The sequence below is a fragment of the Eurytemora carolleeae genome, unplaced genomic scaffold, assembly GCF_000591075.1.
Source record: "Eurytemora carolleeae unplaced genomic scaffold, Eaff_2.0 scaffold559, whole genome shotgun sequence".
Lineage (NCBI taxonomy): Eukaryota > Metazoa > Arthropoda > Copepoda > Calanoida > Temoridae > Eurytemora > Eurytemora carolleeae.
The window spans coordinates 99,714-117,968 of NW_019396544.1; the positions used below are offsets into that span (position 1 = coordinate 99,714).

Consider the following 18,255-nt stretch of genomic DNA (forward strand, 5'->3'; position numbering starts at 1 on the left):
ACTGCATGCAGTACATGCATGTCTACAGAAATCACTAAAATCCCATTTTCGGGACGATAAATTTCATAATATTAACCAGTTTTGTATTTAGTGATAAAATGATGCATTTATATCTTCAATGCTTCTGAATAGTAAATTAGAAACAATTTTATCATCATTTTTCACAGTTTTTAGCCAATTTAAGATAGAAAAAGAAATATTTGTTAAAATTTTTGTTTAAATTAAACATTTTCAACCTTTGAACGATAGAAGTGTTTAAATCCCACTTACACCACTAAACCTAAATGTAACTAAAAGAAAACAATTTATAAGATTTATACTATTTATAATTTATATCATACTTTTAATGAATTTTTTTAAAAAGAATTATATTAAAGCTTTTATATTTCAAAGCTAAAGAAAATTATTTATCAACAATAATTGTATATATATATGAATAAGCTCGATAAAACAGTAAATATTAACATCTAGAGATTAAAGATAAAACTGTACTTTTAACATCATTAAATGTCAAGTGTACAAATAACAAATGAAAAATTTTAGTAATAAACATAGTTTATCTTTAAACAGTTTATACAGAGCAAGGTTTAAATATGTAGATATTAATAAGACGTATACATTCAAGGTTAGCTTTAAGTTGAAACCATCACATATTTCAATCATTTATCATGAAAGGATAAATTCATGTATCAAATCAGCATGAAAGTATAAATAAACTCATGTATTAAACCTTCATGAAAGAATAAAGTTGTGTATTAAACAATCATGAAATGAAAAAAGCATGCATTTAACCATCATGAAAGGATAAATCCTGTATTAAAGAAAGGATAAAACATTTAAATATCATGTAATCAGCCATCAAGAGAGGATAAATCATGTATTAAACCTTCATGATAGGATAAATCATGTATTAAACCTTCATGATAGGATAAATCATGTATTAAACCTTCATGAAAGGATAAACTCCTGTAATACACCATCATAAAAGGAAACAAGAATGTATTGAACCATCATGAAAGGATAAAACATATATCCAATCATTAAGAAAGGATAAAACATGTACTAAACCATCATGAAAGGATAGAACATATATCCAATCATTAAGAAAGGATAAAACATGTATTAAACCATCAAGAAAGGATAGAACATATATCCAATCATTAAGAAAGGATAAAACATGTATCCAGCTATCAAGGAAAGATTAAAAAATGTATTTATTTATCACGAAAGAATAAACATGTATCAAACCATAATTTAATTCTCATTATTTCAATATTTATGGAATTTCTGAACTATAACCCAAGTTTCATAGAATTCTCTCTAATAATGTAGATTTGTAGGATTTTGTTTTAGGCAGGCTATATTACATTATGGCTTAATCTATAAAGAAAAATTTATCTTTGAAAGAAAAGATCTAGAACCCCGAGATTGATGTTAAATTTAGACGAGTCCGGTCTCTTATAAAAAGTCGAGATCAGGTTTTGAGGGTATCCAGGTCCAGGTTCAGGTTCCTGAATCCTGATATCCGGCATCAAATGATATCCTGGGATATATCTTCTATTACTGTGTAGTCCTCTGCGATTGAATTATGTCGTGGTTTCTACTCATTCTCAGCCATGCTTCTTCCCTTTTGTTGAGAAACCATCTTAATCTAGAGAGAAATCAAATTTAGAAAAAAAACTTTAGCAGGATGTAAATATTTCATGGAGTTTCATGTTCATCTGAAAATTACAACAAATATGTAAACTCTTCCTTTATAGCTTGCTTTACCCTGAATAAAAATTTCAGGGTGATCTACTTTGTTTAATGCTTTTCTTGCCTGATTTTCTTAGACTGGAAAATAACTCAATGTTGTTTAATTTTTTATTAGAATGGACTTTTAATGATATTTGGATGTTCCTCTAAATAAAAATATTATGATTGGAATCTCAATAAAGATCCCCGCTTGAAGTTTCCATGCAGAGTATTATTTATAAAACATGCTCCACGGAAGTGTTTAAACATCTTCTTTTGTCAATTGAATTGGAAAAGGACCTATATTAAAAAAGGAATGTTTTTACAAATATTTCACCTTTTCCTGTCCTGCATTGTACTGCAACATTTCTGTGATGAATGTTTTGGAAGCAGATTGTTTACTTTGCCCACTCGCTTGGCTCGCGCCAGGTCTTGACACTGGTTGGTCGACACGCTGGTAAACACAGAGCAACTACAATAATTTAGTTTGGTAAATGTTGATAAAAATCATAAAAATATCAGAATTTAAATGGAACAATGTACAGTAACGTAATCAAATATTAACAAAAATCTAAATTTTTAGATCAAATATAAGTAAAAGTAAAAAGATACCTTTTTAAACGCTTGCTTATACTGCCTGTTCTTGAAAGCGTAGATAAACGGATTAATCACAGACGACATCCAAGCCAGAACAGATGCAACCACGTGGAGAGTTGGGACAGCCATCTTAATTTTATAGACAATTTTTAATACTTTGAAAAACTAATCTAGAGAAAATTGGGACACCCCCGTCCCCCACCCACAAGACATGAAAAGCAAAATATGTTCTGCTCTTTATTGGGTACTCAATGCTGGCAGGTTGTGAATTGTTATATAAATGTTGATGCATATTGAAAAATTACTGTGTAATTAAACCTACTACCTCATCATCAATAACGTTGACCAGCATGAGAGGGAGAAAGCAAATCAGGAAGGAGAGGAATATAATCAGCATCATCTAGAATATAAGGAATATAATCAGCATCATCTAGAATATAAGGAATATAATTCAGCATCATCTACAATACAAGGAATATAATCATCATCATCTAGAATACAAGGAATATAATCAGCATCATCTAGAATATACAAAGACTATAATCAGCATCATCTAGAAAACAAGGAATATAATCAGCATCATCTAGAATACAAGGAATATAATCAGCATCATCTAGAATACAAGGGATATAATCAGCATTATCTAGAATACAAGAAATATAATCAGCATCATCTAGAAAACAAGAAATAAAAGCAGCTTATTTTAGAATACAAGGAATATAATCAGCATCATCTAGAAACAAGGAATATAATCAGCTTATTTTATAATACAAGGAATATAATCAGCAGCATCCAGAATATAAGTAATATAATCAGCATCATCTAGTAAACAAGGAATATAATCAGCTTATTTTAGAATACAAGGAATATAATCAGCATCACCTCAATTACAAGGAATATAATTAGCATCTTTTAGAATACAAGGAATATAATCAGCATCATCGAGAATACAAGGAATATAATCAGCATCATCTAGAATACATGGAATATAATCAGCATCATCTAGAATACATGGAATATAATTAGCATCTTTTAGAATACAAGGAATATATTCAGCATCATCGAGAATACAAGGAATATAATCAGCATCATTTAGAATACAAGGAATATAATCAGTATCATCTAGAATATAAGGAATATAATCAGCTTATTTTAGAATACAAGGAATATAATCAGCATCATCCAGAATATAAGGAATATAATCAGCATCACCTAAATTACAAGGAATATAATTAGCATCTTCTAGAATACAAGGAATATAATCAGCATCATTTAGAATACAGAGAATATAATCAGCTTATTTTAGAATACAAGGAATTTAATCAGCATATTTTAGAATACAAAGAATATAATCAGCATCATCTAGAATGCAAGGAATATAATCAGTATATTTTAGAATACAAGGAATATAATCAGCATCATCGAGAATACAAGGAATATAATCAGCATCATCTAGAATACATGGAATATAATCAGCTAGAACACAAGGAATATAATCAGCATCACCTAGATCAGCCAATACCTTTGTCATCCTAAGATCTTCCTTCTTCTGTGAGGATTGAAGAGCAGATTCTTTATTTCTTCTTCCCTCGAGTCCAATATGTTTCTGGACATTCAACCTACAACCAATTAACAAGTTTCAGGAGAACAAGAAATAGATAAAGAATAGGCGAAGAAAAAAGAAAAGAGGCGTAATAGGAAAGAAAATTGAGAAAGGGAGGATATAAATGAGAATGTAAGAACGTGATATTAAAGAAATTCAGAAAAAAGGAGGACGGTAAAGAAAGGAGGACGGTAAAGAAATGAGGACGGTAAAGAAAGGAGGACGGTAAAGAAAGGAGGACGGTAAAGAAAGGAGGACGATAAAGAAAGGAGGACGGTAAAGAAAGAAAAGAGTAAAAGGAAATGACAAAGATATATGATGCAACAAGAAAAATACAAAGAAAAGAATTAAAGGATGAGAAATCGAAACGGTTGTAACTTGTAATGAAGGTATGAAATTCATTAAATGGAGAATAATAATTATGTTTATTTAATTGAACATATACCTTCTCTGCTACGTGACCTAAGGTTGACCTTATACCTGCTCTGCTACGTGACTTAAGGTTGACCAACACCTGCTCTGCTACGTGACCTTAGGTTGACTGAATACCTGCTCCGCTACGTGGCCTAAGGTTGACTGAATACCTGATCTGCTACGTAACCTAAGGTTGACCATATACCTGCTCTGCTACGTGACCTAAGGTTGACTGTATACCTGCTCTGCTACGTGACCTAAGGTTGACCATATACCTGCTCTGCTACGTGACCTAAAGTTGATCATATACCTGCTCTGCTCCGTGACCTAAGGTTGACCATATACCTGCTCTGCTACGTGACCTAAGTTTGACCATATACCTGCTCTGCTACGTTACCTAAGGTTGACCAACACCTGCACTGCTACGTGACCCAAGGTTGACCAACACCTGCTCTGCTACCTGACCTACGGTTGACCATATACCTGTTCTGCTACTGACCTAAGGTTGACTGTTTACCTGCTCTGCTACCTGACCTAAGGTTGAACATATACCTGTTCTGCTACGTGACCTAAGGTTGACCTTATACCTGCTCTGCTACGTGACCTAAGGTTGACCGTATACCTGCTCTGTCTGACCCTGTAGAAGATTGCCGAGTAGCAGACAATGATCGCTACACAAGGAAGAAGGAACCCAAAAAGAAAAAGGAACTTTTTCGGAGATCTTCCCTCAGAATCCCTGTCGAAAAATTTTTTTTAGAGTTGATCAAGAGGAATAAAGAATTAAAATTGAATATTTTATGAACAACAGTTACAAAATTAAACAATGTTCATATCATCAGAGTTAAATTTCACATGAATATGCTAAATCATTATCTACCAGTACAAGGGGTGGAGGAGGGGAGGGGGGCGGATAATTAACACCTCGGTATTTACAGAAAACATTAATTTTAAGGAAATAGATAAATTTATACAAAAATTTCAATAGACCTAGCAAATTCCTAATAGACTTTTTTAATTTCACTTCATATTAAGTATTTTCTCTCAGTTTTAAATTAGACACTAAAAAGACAGATGTTATTACAATCAATGTGATTAGAAGTATATCTTCAAACCATCAATCAGATTCTATCCGTCCTCACGCTGGAAATGTTTAATCAATCAAGGTTATGAGATAATTTATGCCAAGTTTAACATAGTTTTATTAAAACAGTTTAAGGTTGCCGAAGATTTTATTTAGTAGAGTTGAAAAAATCCTGCATTTTATTTTCTCAATGAAAATCAGTTAAAAACCAGAGATAAGGAATTGATTGCCAATTTACTTAAAAGAATTTTATGCAATTTCTAGAATATCATTTAAATCATAAAGATTTGGTTATTTAAAATGAATTAATGACTTAGGACAAGTGAACCGTTCCAATTTATAAAAAGGTTTCAACCCTACTTGAGTATAGCTAGTAAAAATGTTTCAAATCTACTAGAGTATAGTTCATGAAAAGATTTCAAATCTACTAGAGTATAGTTCATAAAAAGGTTTAAAATCTACTAGAGTATAGTTCATGAAAAGGTTTCAAATCTACTAGAGTATAGTTCATGAAAAGGTTTCAAATCTACTAGAGTATAGTTCATAAAAAGGTTTCAAATCTACTAGAGTATAGTTCATAAAAAGGTTTAAAATCTACTAGAGGATAGTTCATAAAAAGGTTTCAAATATACCTGAGTATAGTTCATTAAAAGGTTTCAAAACTACTAGAGTACAGTTAATGAAAGGGTTTCAAATCTACTAGTGCATATTTAATGAAAAGGTTTCAATCTACTGAAGTACAGTGTTAATGAAAAGGTTTTAAAGATTTTAATCTACTGCGTATACAGTTAATAATGAAAATTTCAAATCTAATAGAGTACAGTGTAGTTTATGAACCTTTATGAGAACTTCAAAATACACATGAGAAGGTTTAAATCTAATAGAATACATTAAAGGAGACATTTAGAATACTTACTTGAGTACGGTACATGAGAAGGTTGGAGGATCAAGACCAAGAGTTCCCCAAATCTCAAGAAGGGGAGGGAGAAGGAGACCGAAGGAGAATATCCAGACTCCAGCAACCATCAGGAGAATATTCATCCTATACAAATATTATCAGGAGAATATTCATCCTATACAAATATTATCAGGAGAATATTCATCCTACACAAATATTATCAGGAGAATATTCACCCTATACAAATATTATTAGGAGAATATTTATCCTACACAAATATTATCAGGAGAATATTCATCCTATACATATATTATCAGGAGAATATTCATCCTATACAAATATTATTAGGAGAATATTCATCCTACACAAATATTATCAGGAGAATATTCATCCTATACAAATATTATCCGGAGAATATTCATCCTATACAAATATTATTAGGAGAATATTCATCCTATACAAATATTATTAGGAGAATATTCATCCTATACAAATATTGTTAGGAGAATATTCATCCTACACAAATATTATCAGGAAAATATTCATCCTACACAAATATTATCAGGAGAATATTCATCCTACACAAATATTATCAGGAGAATATTCACCCTATACAAATATTATTAGGAGAATATTCATCCTATACAAATATTATTAGGAGAATATTCATCCTACACAAATATTATCAGGAGAATATTCATCCTACACAAATATCATCGGGAGTTCATCTAACACAAATATTATTGGAAGAATATTCATCCTACACAAATACTTGCATATAAGTAATTATGAAAATAATGTTGTGATCATGTTTGAAAAATTATTAATATAATAAAATAATAAAAATCTTATCCTTATTTCAGATTATCTACCTCGAGTATATTTTAGGATAAGTACCAGGACAGGAGATCAGAACATATCTAAACAATGATCATATTTGTAAAAACTTTTGAACCATAAACCTGTGACTTTAGCGCTTGAACGATATATTTTCCCTGATTCAAAGAGTTAAAGCTCAATTTAATTTATTTTAATTTTATTTAATTTATATAGAAGATATCGAGTTGAATCACTGAAGCTAAGCGCTTTGCTCTTTAAAAAAAATTACTTCTCTGCAGTTCTGATCAGTTTTTATAGATTATTATCAAGTTTGTCTCACTTAGAAACAAGATCAAATTCGTATCAAATATGATCCAGGATATCTAATTCTAAAAATTGAGGAAAATTTGTTCAAAATTTGCTGAGCTAGAGATGCACTGTACAATGTGTGTAATTTAATATTCTGTCTAGTTTTACCTGATTAGTATCCGAATATGGGTCCAAATGTTGATTACTCTAGGTGTGCAAGAAATATGAAATATGAATCAGAACTTGGATGAGATCGGTGGATCCTTTCTTCTATCCTTGACGAACATATCATTTGTCACGAACAGAATATTCAGAAAACTTCTTTCTTGGTTGCAGTACAAGGATGAAGAAAACTGAAAGGGGTTTATCCAGAACTTATTCTAAAATACTTATCAAGGATATTGAGAGTTGCAATATTTCAGTAAAATAGTTCAAAACTCTAAAAAAAATCTGAAGTTCAGTCAAATCTATGATTTTGATAACAAATAGAAATTATGTAAAAATCCATTTATAAAATTCTGGTTCGGTTGAAGATAAAACTTTTGATAATGAATAATCAGTCCGATATTAGAGTTATACCTATTCAGGGTGATGGCAACCATATTCATGAGACTAACTCCAACATTTCCGTAGAACAGGACAGGATATAGTCGACATAATGTATCTCCGAGTAACCATTCCTCATGTATATATCTACAAAATATCATTTATCAACTCTCTATCTATTAAACTATTAGAATATATTCTTTTATCCCACTTCCCCTTGAACCTAATGTTGCCACCAAGTGATTATTACTTTACAGTGACCCATGAGTTACATAAAATCCTTTTATCACTTCATCTAATAAATTTTAACTAAAGGTACCTGAGCTGAAAACTTTAGAATGGTGGATATCGAGATTAATACTTGATCCCCTTTTTTTCTTAATCTCCAGATTAAATAATGCTTGTTCTAAGCTGTGAGTGGAAGATTGATGCTTGAGAATAGAAGATCTGATGCTGCCAAACTAAATATTATTTTTGATGAAAAATATGATATAATAAATAACATCTAATTTTAGTTCACAATATCACATTATTCACAAAACCAAGATAAAACGATTATTGAACAATGAGCAATAGCATACCTACGGATTATAAGTTAGCTCATTAAATATAATATTCTAAATATTAACCTGATTACAAATGTAGTAGTAGCATGGGTTCGAAGTTTGGCGCACTTTATCAGAGCAACCACAGTAAATAAGTTTCCTAACAACAAACAGAAATAAAGATATAGATCATCATAATTATCATAAAATGATATTAGAAGATACAGTACAAGAATTGACAAGCTGAATCAGACAATTTTAATCAAAGAATTATCAGGACGGATTTTATATCGGAAAGTTTTCACTCTGTTTCTATTATTTACCTACAACTCCAACAACGGTAAAGATACAGGCTGCTACAGCTGCAAGCACCGTTACTGGTCTGGAGAACTGGGTTGGATTCTCCAAGCTCAGGGTGGGGGTAGAGCTTAATAGATTAACCGTGGAGCTCTCCATTCTCATTCAAAGGTTAAATCACTAAATTTAGAGCTTTATCACTTTCCCATCTTTTATTATTTTCACTTCTTTTCTCTTGATTTGACTTTTTCTTGGATCTTAAATCTATAGTTTAAGTGTACACACACATTAGATGAAAGTAAACAAACTTGTTTGTTTGTTTTGTCGCCTGATGTTCACAAACATATCCCTTTACAGTACACTAGTTCAACAGACTTTAGTAAACAAACAAGTCCAGGATAAAATCTGAAATAAGGTCATTATACANTTGATTTTTCTCAGCCTCAAAAAATATATATAGGGTTTACATTTTATGTTTTATTTTCTAATGGCATAACATGTGGTTTTGGAAATAAAGAAATAAGTTCAAAGTTATAAACCATGAATGTAAGTTTTTAAGACGGAATGAATCACATCCAAGTTGTAGTCCTATCCTTTGTATAGGTAGCAGCCATGTATAAACTGAAGTGGATCCGTTATAGTACAGCCGTCATCGTATATATCAATACAATGAAGACAACTTTCAATTTCAATTTTTAATTTCTACAGCATGGATAAACATATAACTTGGAAACAAGGAAAAATCTAAAAAAACTAGTTAGAAATAAAAATGAAATAAAAAATTCGTCTTCAATGTATTGATATAAACGCTGACCAGTGTAGGATGACTAAAACTGTTCTTCTAGACAATACTATTATACTGTTTAAGCCCCCCCCTTTCCTTCAAAGTCAAAAATTTCAATTTCCCCCATCTCTCTTGTCAGGGGGGATACTGATAGTTAAACATATATCATGTTACGTGGATCTTCTATCTTCATTCTCAAGAAATAAGATATTTAGAATGTTCAGTGGGCCCCCAAAACGGTGGAATATTAAGACGACATTCAAGCAATCCTATGTGTATTTAATGTTGTTAAAAAGCGTGTTACCAGTAGATTGGAAACCAACTTATTAAATGAAAAGGGTTTTAATATATAGGACAATTGCTGTGTTTCTTGTTCATTGGATTATTAGAATTCATAATTTCTCGCCTAGCTTCATATTCGACAAACTAGATATATTTATATTGAAGATTCTATAGAACAATAATGAATATGAAGAATGAAGAATCGAATAAGATTATGAAATAATACTAGAACTTAATTACAACTATTATCTAGTTTTCTCATAGAAATTTCTTTAACCCTAGCTTGTATTGTAACTCCATCCTCCCCTTACCAACACCAGAACCCCGCTCCCTCCCCTTTCTGCTCAAATATCTTCTCCTGTCAGGCGAGTCAGGCTGTCACAAAATAGGGTTTTTAATCATATTTAATTTAAGAATTTTTCAGGAGAATATTTCCGTAAATTGACATTGATTTCAAATATTTTTATGACATAAATATGTTTTCTAATTTGATTATAATAATACTCGACATTTTGAGTTAGGATATACTATTACTGATAAAACACCCGTTCCTATCTTTCTCCTTCCCTTCCCCCTCTTGACCTTTTCCAATTTTCCAATTTCTATCAAACCCTTTTATTTCTTGGCCTTTCCCATCCACGTCCTTCCTTTTCCTTTTCCATCCACGTCCTTCCTTTTCCTTTTCCATCCACGTCCTTCCTTTTCCTTTTCCATCCACGTCCTTCCTTTTCCTTTTCCATCCACGTCCTTCCTTTTCCTTTTCCATCCACGTCCTTCCTTTTCCTTTTCCATCCACGTCCTTCCTTTTCCTTTTCCATTTTCTTTCTTCTTTTCTACTCCACCTTTCCCCCTTTATTTTCCTTTCTTTCCCTTTTTACTCTTTCCACTCACTTATTTTTCCCCCCTTTCCCTTCCTTTCCTCTTTCCAAATCTTTCATTAATTACTCTTTCCACCCTCTTCTTTTCTCTCCCCTCTCCACCCCTTCTTTCCTTTCCCTTTCCAATCACTTCTTTGTTTTTCCCTTGATCCAACTTCTTCCGTTCTTTTCTTTTTTCATCCCTGTATTCTTTCCCCATTCTATAAACCTCTTCCTTTCCTTACTTTTCTTTTCCCTTTCCAAACCCCTAATTTTTTACCTTTTCTTATCTTTACCCTCCCAACTTCTCTTCTAATCCCCCTCATCTTTCTTATGTTTTGTCTTTCTTCCGTTTCTTCCTTATTGAACCTGAATCCTTACGCTGTAAAACTAGGAAAAGGAATTGAGTCTTTGCTACAAACTCAGAATCCCTATATCTTTGCATTCAAATGTCACGGACCTTAGATATTTCAAACTTTGAATTCTGTTAGATGAAATAATCTAAGTTTGAAATAAGAAGGATTTACATCATCAGGTTCCAAAGATATAGAGATTAGAACATTTGAGTTTGTGGAAAAGCTCAATTCCTTTTATATTTAGAATGAGGAGGAAGGTGGGGGGGGGGGGGCAGTTGAGGTTTCTTTAAGATTTTGAGTTTCCGGGGGACGGAGTCTTGGGACGGGAGGGAAGGGAAGGTGGGTTGACCGTCTAGACTATTTATCAGAGTTGATTCTAAATACAGGAAATATGGATTAGCTCGGTCAGAAAATATCTGTGGGAAAAAAATTTATATATGTATATACATACTATACATAAACACTACATATATATATACACTATAAAGCAATAAACCCAAACCGTACCCCATTGTAATGTCGTCTTTGCACATCAAACCCAACATTTTCTCCGGGATTGCCGGCAAACAAAGCAACTCGTGAAAAGTGAAACACGTTCAATACAGTAAATACTTAATATCCGTAATTTCGCAGTAAAACAACAAATTTTTGTAACCAAACGGATATTTATTTCAGAAGTTTAAATGTTGTTTAATTCTTGATAACCAGTCGCCCCATTATCCTCAACTAGTAAGCATATTTATAATATAAAACATTGCTAACATTTAAACATTCGATCGATCCATATCAATGCATTATTGCTAACCGTACTTATTTACAGGATTGAAATATACCTAATTCATATATACCCTTCTTTGGATTTGTAGCGAATTTGAGAAGACCTCTGGAAACATGAAAACTTGAAAACTTGAGAAAATAAATCTCTCATCTCTCTAGGGAAACCTACCTTGATCAAATGTTCCATTTAACTCAACATCTATACATAATCACTAGATATATATACACACTTTACATAAACACTAGATATATATACACACTTTACATAAACACTAGATATATATATACACTATACATAAACACTACATATACAGGGTTACCCACAAAGGATGAGACTTTAATGACGACCTGAAAATCTAGAAATAAAACAATTTGGATTAAATTAAAATTGGTCTGTATCACGTGACCAGTATACTGCACTCTCATTGGTGGGAGTTCTTGTGATGTAATACGGACTTATAAATAATATTTTCAATTATATCTATTAAAAATAAAAATAAAAATCATAAAATAATAATTGGAGAAAACCTAAGTTACGATTAGGTTTCTCTACAGGGATATCTTCGTTTGCAGATTGGTTGTATATTTGCTGAATATGATCTGATTAAATCAATTTCAATATGACCATGTTTATTTCAATTTCTCGAGACTGGAACATCTGATATAACTTTCACGGGTTGCGATCAAGAGATAAAGTGATTAGCTTTCAGCCTTATACCCCCTTTCATTTTTCCTTTACAGTTCCATTAATGATTTACAAAGAAGGAAACAAGTTTACAGCGCCAGGAAACCAAGAATATAAGAATTGAGACTGAATAAAGTCTCTGACGTCTCATCCTTTGTGGATAACTCTGAATCAATGTTGTATATACAACATTGTCCTGAATACACATGGGTAAACAAACAGAATTTGAATCTTAGTAAGGTATCATGCTAAAAATTGAAGCTAATTTTAGCATGGTGCCCCATGCTTTTTTCTGTAATATTGCAGGGTTACCCACAGCATATGAGACTTTGATTACAACCTGAAAATAAAAAATCATAATCTAACTCTATATACAGGTAGAGTTTAAATTTTGGCCCAGGAAGAAACAAAAGATTTGAGTCTTGATTTTTAAATTCCTAAATCTTCACAACCCAATGTCGCAGACCTTATATGGGTTAAACTATGAATTCTGTTAGATCAAATAATCTAGGTTCAAAATATCAAAGGTTTATACCATCAGTTTACAAAGATATAGGAGATAGAAAATTTGAGTTTTGGGCAAAATCTCAATTCGTCATTGAAGTCTCATGTTTTATGGGTAGCCTGTATCAGACCTGCAACTATTTCTTTGTATTTGACTTTATATCCTTTTTTCTCATAGATAGTCTTACTCTCAACCTCTCTTTATCTTTCGTTTTTAAGTTTATAATTTAAATATTTACAGTTTTAACTTCACAGCTGTAAAAATACTTGATTAAAATTAACAAGGGAACGGTTGCCCCCTCCCCCCTCCCCTTTCCTCGACGCCATAATTGAAACCTAAACCATTGTTTTGAACTTCGTAAACATGTAATATAATCCTGTACTAAGGAGAACTACTTAAATATGTTATATATAGATTATAGATATATATTTACATACATTATTAGGTTAATTGGCAAATTTTACATCATTTTTTTAAAAATCTACAAGATTTCTTAACCCGCCCCAAACCCAACAATTCTAAATTGATTTGGCCAAAATTAAACTAATTGATTTAAGATAAGTTTTAATGGAAAATAATGTAATGTAATATTGCATTAGTTGAGTTCATATGTTTTGATTGAGAATTTTCTTAAAGAATGATTTAGTTCTAGTTATTAAAGGGTTGCTTAAGATTATGCCATTCTCTTTAATCATGTAAAAATTGTATGTATGTTGTCTGTTTCCAACGCAATGATGTTAAAGAATGGATAAAAAAGTAACACGATTATATTTCATGAATAAACATTTTAAATATCATCAATTTTTGATCGAGTGGTGGAGTAATCATTCTTCAAATTGAAAAATCTAAAATCTCTAAAATTGTAAAAATATTGTCTCTATGTCGGGGACATGGATACCTATATGCTTTAAGATCGGATCCTGTTGGTTAGTATTCTCCGGGTTGTGGGTATACTGGATTCTGGAGAACTGATAAGGGTTTAGAGTTTAGACCCAACCCTGGAGAAACTGGCGGAGGGAGAACTGATATCTGCCCCGTGAACAGATCTTGAACCGCTCTCCTCCGTCTTTCGTCCTGGGCCGGGGTCTATCTCCCGTCCCACCCGGCCCAATCCATCCATTCAATCGTAAAAGAGTGAACTGGGGTTGGAGGGGGGGGGGGTCTTAAAATCTGGAAAATATAAGCTTTTAAGGAAGGAAAGGTGAATGGGGGGTACAATTGTCTATGAATTTTATCCCTAAGACCTTTAAGGATGACAGGGAATAAAAATTCATGACTTTCTTTTCTTCAAAATAGTTTGCAGTACAATTCCTTTTCTAAATGGTTATTTTAGAAAAATGTACCATAATCGAAATAAATGCAACCCAGAAATCAGTTATGATATAAAAATGTATTCACCAAAATGCTCTCAAAATGTAAAATGTATATTTGGTAGAAATTCTTCCATATCTAGATTTGGATGATAAATGCTGATTGATAAAAGGAAAATATTTCTGTCAAGAGAGGTTTTGAAAAATGAAAACTTGTCAAAAGTATTTTTAAACACTTTGTTCTTCCTTGGGTCGCAATTGTATTTTTAAATTCTTTTTTAAAGACTTGAAACCAAGTCGGAGGTAAATTTTTCAGTATTGAGCAATAAACAAATTAATCGGTAGAGATCAGTCGCAAAAACAAAATCAATAAACAAAAAGAAAATTAAAGGGGCCGTAGGGGGAATTTCAAATGACCCTCGAGGAATAGATGGCAATGCCAGATTCCCTTTTTTGATCAATAATCAGGAAGATTTTGTCGTTTTTTAGGCTTAAAAGTGTTTAATTATGATGATTCCTATATGTTTCTCCGCAGAATTGGAATGACCAAGTTACTTTTTATGGAGTAACCACAGTTTAATTAGTTTTTAAAATTAAAAGCATTGATAACTAATTCATACTTGGTCAAACAAAGCTTTTAAGGGTACTGTTGTAAGTCAGGCATTGCCATCTTTGCATGAAGGACTACTTGAAATTATAATAACAGTCTCTTTAATCTTCTGTTTAGCAAAAGTAAAAGTTATGAATATAATTGACGAAAATGTTTTGAATGTTAATAGTTAATATTCACACAGTAGAAAAAAGTGATGGTAAAATCTTTAGCACTGTATTTTAAATTTATGGTTTTAGAGCTGATAGTTAAACTGATCAGAGCTGGGAACTTTTGAATGGTGGGTATCGGGATTAATGCTTGATCTACTCTTTTTCTCAATCTCCAGATTAAATAATGCTGGTTCTCCTCTTGTTATTAATCTCCAGATTAATTAACTGATCAGAATTAAGGATATTCCATTCTAAAGTTTTCAGCTCAGGATGTTCTAATAAAACTCATCCATCGAAAAATAATCGACGACTATAGGTTGTAATATCTGAATAATTTGTTTGAAACTAAATTGATTTTTTTTTACAATTAGAGTCGTATATTGCAACTTTCTAAATTTGTATGGACGTTATGTTCTTCAGTATAGGTCGTTTTTAACAAGTTTCTCCTTATAGACGTATAGATAGAAGTAAGATTAGCAGCGATTACTTTTCGCCGTAAGCCTATACCCCCTTCCATTTTTCGCTAACACTCCCTTTAAACTCCCGGTAAACTCCCGTTTAGCAAAAGTAAAAGTTCTGAATATAATTGACAAAAATGTTTTGAATGTAAATATTTAATATTCACACAGTAAAAAAAAGTGATGGTAAAGTCCCTAGCACTGTGTTTTAAATTTATGGTTTTAGAGCTGATAGTTAAACTGATCAGGATGTTCTAATAAAACTCATCCATTAAAAATTGTCCCTTTCAAGGAAAATACGCAAGGAAACTTTACTGAAATCAAGGGTTACTGCGTAATTGTGTATATTCCTCCGAGGAACTATAGTACTTTTATTTTTAAATGATTCTGGTGCAAATTCCTTGACCCTTACGACCATATTACCCTTAAATCTCAGCAATCCTATGAGTCGAGTATCATGTTTATATTACCAACATCTGGGGGGAGGGAAGAGGTTAAAGAAATATATTTTAATTCAAACCTAGAGAACGTGCAATTTTTCATGCAAAGCTGCCAATAGAAAGTCTTTGCCACGAACCTAAGAACTTATAATCCCAATATCTTTGCAACCCTTTGATATTTCAAACTTTGATTATTTGATCTGAAAGAAATCATAGTTTGAAATAGGTCTACGACATCGGGTTGGGCTAAGACTTAATTCCTTGCGCAATTCTACTGCAGGACACAATATAAGAATTATCACCAGATAAAGGTTTCAAGGGTAACGTTGTGAATCAGGTGTTGCCATCTTTGCATCTTGAAATTACGCTTACAGTCCCCTTTAAGAGAGACCTAGCACCGTTAATTCATATATTATATATTATTTAAAATCATTTATAGTAACTGCCTGGATTGATAAGATTTGATTGACACTGTATAGCTCCGGGATACAGGATGATATATTCAATCAATCCGTCCAAAACATCAGAATTTGATAATCATACCATCAACCCTTCCTCCTGGTTCTACTACTGGTTAGGATTGAAAACAAGCAAGATTTGTATCCAACCTACTTTTACAGAGATGTAACTGTAATCTTTACGCCTTTTAAAGTGACTTTAATCTTTACGTTTCTTATAGGGACTGTAATCTTTACGTTTCTTAACGGGACTGTAATCTTTACGTTTTTTAAAGGGACTGTAATCTTTACGTTTCTTAACGGGACTGTAATCTTTACGTTTTTTAAAGGGACTGTAATCTTTACGTTTCTTAACGGGACTGTAATCTTTACGTTCCTTAAAGGGACTGTAATCTTTACGTTCTTAAAGGGACTGTAATCTTTACGTCTCTTAAAGGGACTGTAATCTTTACATCTCTTAAAGTGACTGTAGACGTAATTTCAAGTGGCGTATCTGATTTACAACATATTCTTCAAACCTTTAAATGATCAAGGACGACGTACTTATCCTCATTTCTTAACTGTTGAAAACGTTATTTGCAAGCTGATCTGTATACAAGAAATATTATTATTTACTTTCCAACATGCAGAAAATAAATATTTTCATTTGAATTTATAAAAACCGCATTGGACATCGAATTTTCGAGAGTTCACACTGTAGGCTAGCGTATACTCCAGTTTTTCGCAAGTTAAACACCATTTTAGAGATAAACAAAAGGAGTCCTCTACACTTGATGATCAGTCCAAGTCAAACTAGCTGATCAGAAACTAAAAGGATTTTAATTAAAATATACACAGTGCAAACAACTTGTCACAATCAAGATTTGATTTCCATTGTTTTGATAATTTGTTCTATTATAAAACTAATAGAACTTTTTCCCTCGACACTGTTTATTCAGTTTATCTTAGAACCGTTGATAAACTTCAGACAAAAGAAGATTTATTTTCTTTCATTAAGTTTTATTTCCAGAAGAAAAAGAACAAAGCACTTTATCATTTGAAACATTAGAAAATTATTCAAATATTAAAATAGAAATTTAAATTTTAGGAGAAACTATCAAGTCCCTAGTTTAGGGAAATAGTTCATAAACATTGGATTCAAATTCAGAAGTTAATTAGTTACAGAATATATACGCAATAAAGGAAAGGCAGGTTTTTTATTCAAATTCAATAGAGATAAGTTGGGTTAAGGAGTACTGACTTCTGAGTAGTTTCAAGCCGGAAATAGATTGTTTCTGTTCTGAGTAGTTTCAAGCCGGAAATAGATTGTTTCTGTTCTGAGTAGTTTCAAGCCGGAAATAGATTGTTTCTGTTCTGAGTAGTTTCAAGCCGGAAATAGATTGTTTCTGTTCTGAGTAGTTTCAAGCCGGAAATAGATTGTTTCTGTTCTGAGTAGTTTCAAGCCGGAAATAGATTGTTTCTATAGGGTTGATTGAGAAAAAGAAAAGGATGGTCCAGGAAGAAAAATTTGCGAGAAGTCCATGAATTAGTTTTGAGGATCAATATGTCAAGGAAAATAATTGATGATAGCTTAAGTCGGGTTGAGGATCAATATGTCAAAAAGAATTGATCATGAATTAAGTCGGGTTAAGGAGCAATATGTCAAGGAGAAGGGTTGATCATGAATTAAGTCGGGTTAAGGAGCAATATGTCAAGGAGAAGGGTTGATCATGAATTAAGTCGGGTTAAGGAGCAATAT

General features: G+C 32.1%; 1 protein-coding gene across 1 annotated transcript; it reads right to left on the bottom strand.

Moving 5' to 3' along the window:
* Positions 1–1,199: 1,199 nt before the first annotated feature.
* LOC111705238 (protein trapped in endoderm-1) lies at positions 1,200–14,003 on the bottom strand. Its single transcript, XM_023477726.1, has 13 exons — positions 13,988–14,003; positions 8,870–9,248; positions 8,631–8,706; positions 8,412–8,462; positions 8,035–8,154; positions 7,200–7,247; positions 6,346–6,471; positions 4,971–5,084; positions 3,854–3,950; positions 2,657–2,731; positions 2,347–2,460; positions 2,072–2,206; positions 1,200–1,651 (listed from the first exon to the last, which is right to left on the bottom strand). The coding sequence occupies exons 2-13, from the start codon at positions 9,006–9,008 to the stop codon at positions 1,601–1,603; spliced, it is 1,146 nt and encodes a 381-aa protein (XP_023333494.1). The 5' UTR covers positions 9,009–9,248; positions 13,988–14,003; the 3' UTR covers positions 1,200–1,600.
* Positions 14,004–18,255: the final 4,252 nt, after the last annotated feature.

What these genes read in the sequence shown, in the direction of transcription:
- LOC111705238 (XM_023477726.1), bottom strand. Translation starts at nt 9,008, where the DNA reads ATGAGAATGGAGAGCTCCACGGTTAATCTATTAAGCTCTACCCCCACC. An exon ending in ATCAATCTTCCACTCACAGC is followed by an intron (nt 8,155 to 8,411) that starts TTAGAACAAGCA and finishes ATAAATGATATT; the next exon opens with TTGTAGATATATACATGAGG. An exon ending in TCAACGTTATTGATGATGAG is followed by an intron (nt 2,461 to 2,656) that starts GTAGTAGGTTTA and finishes TATAAAATTAAG; the next exon opens with ATGGCTGTCCCAACTCTCCA.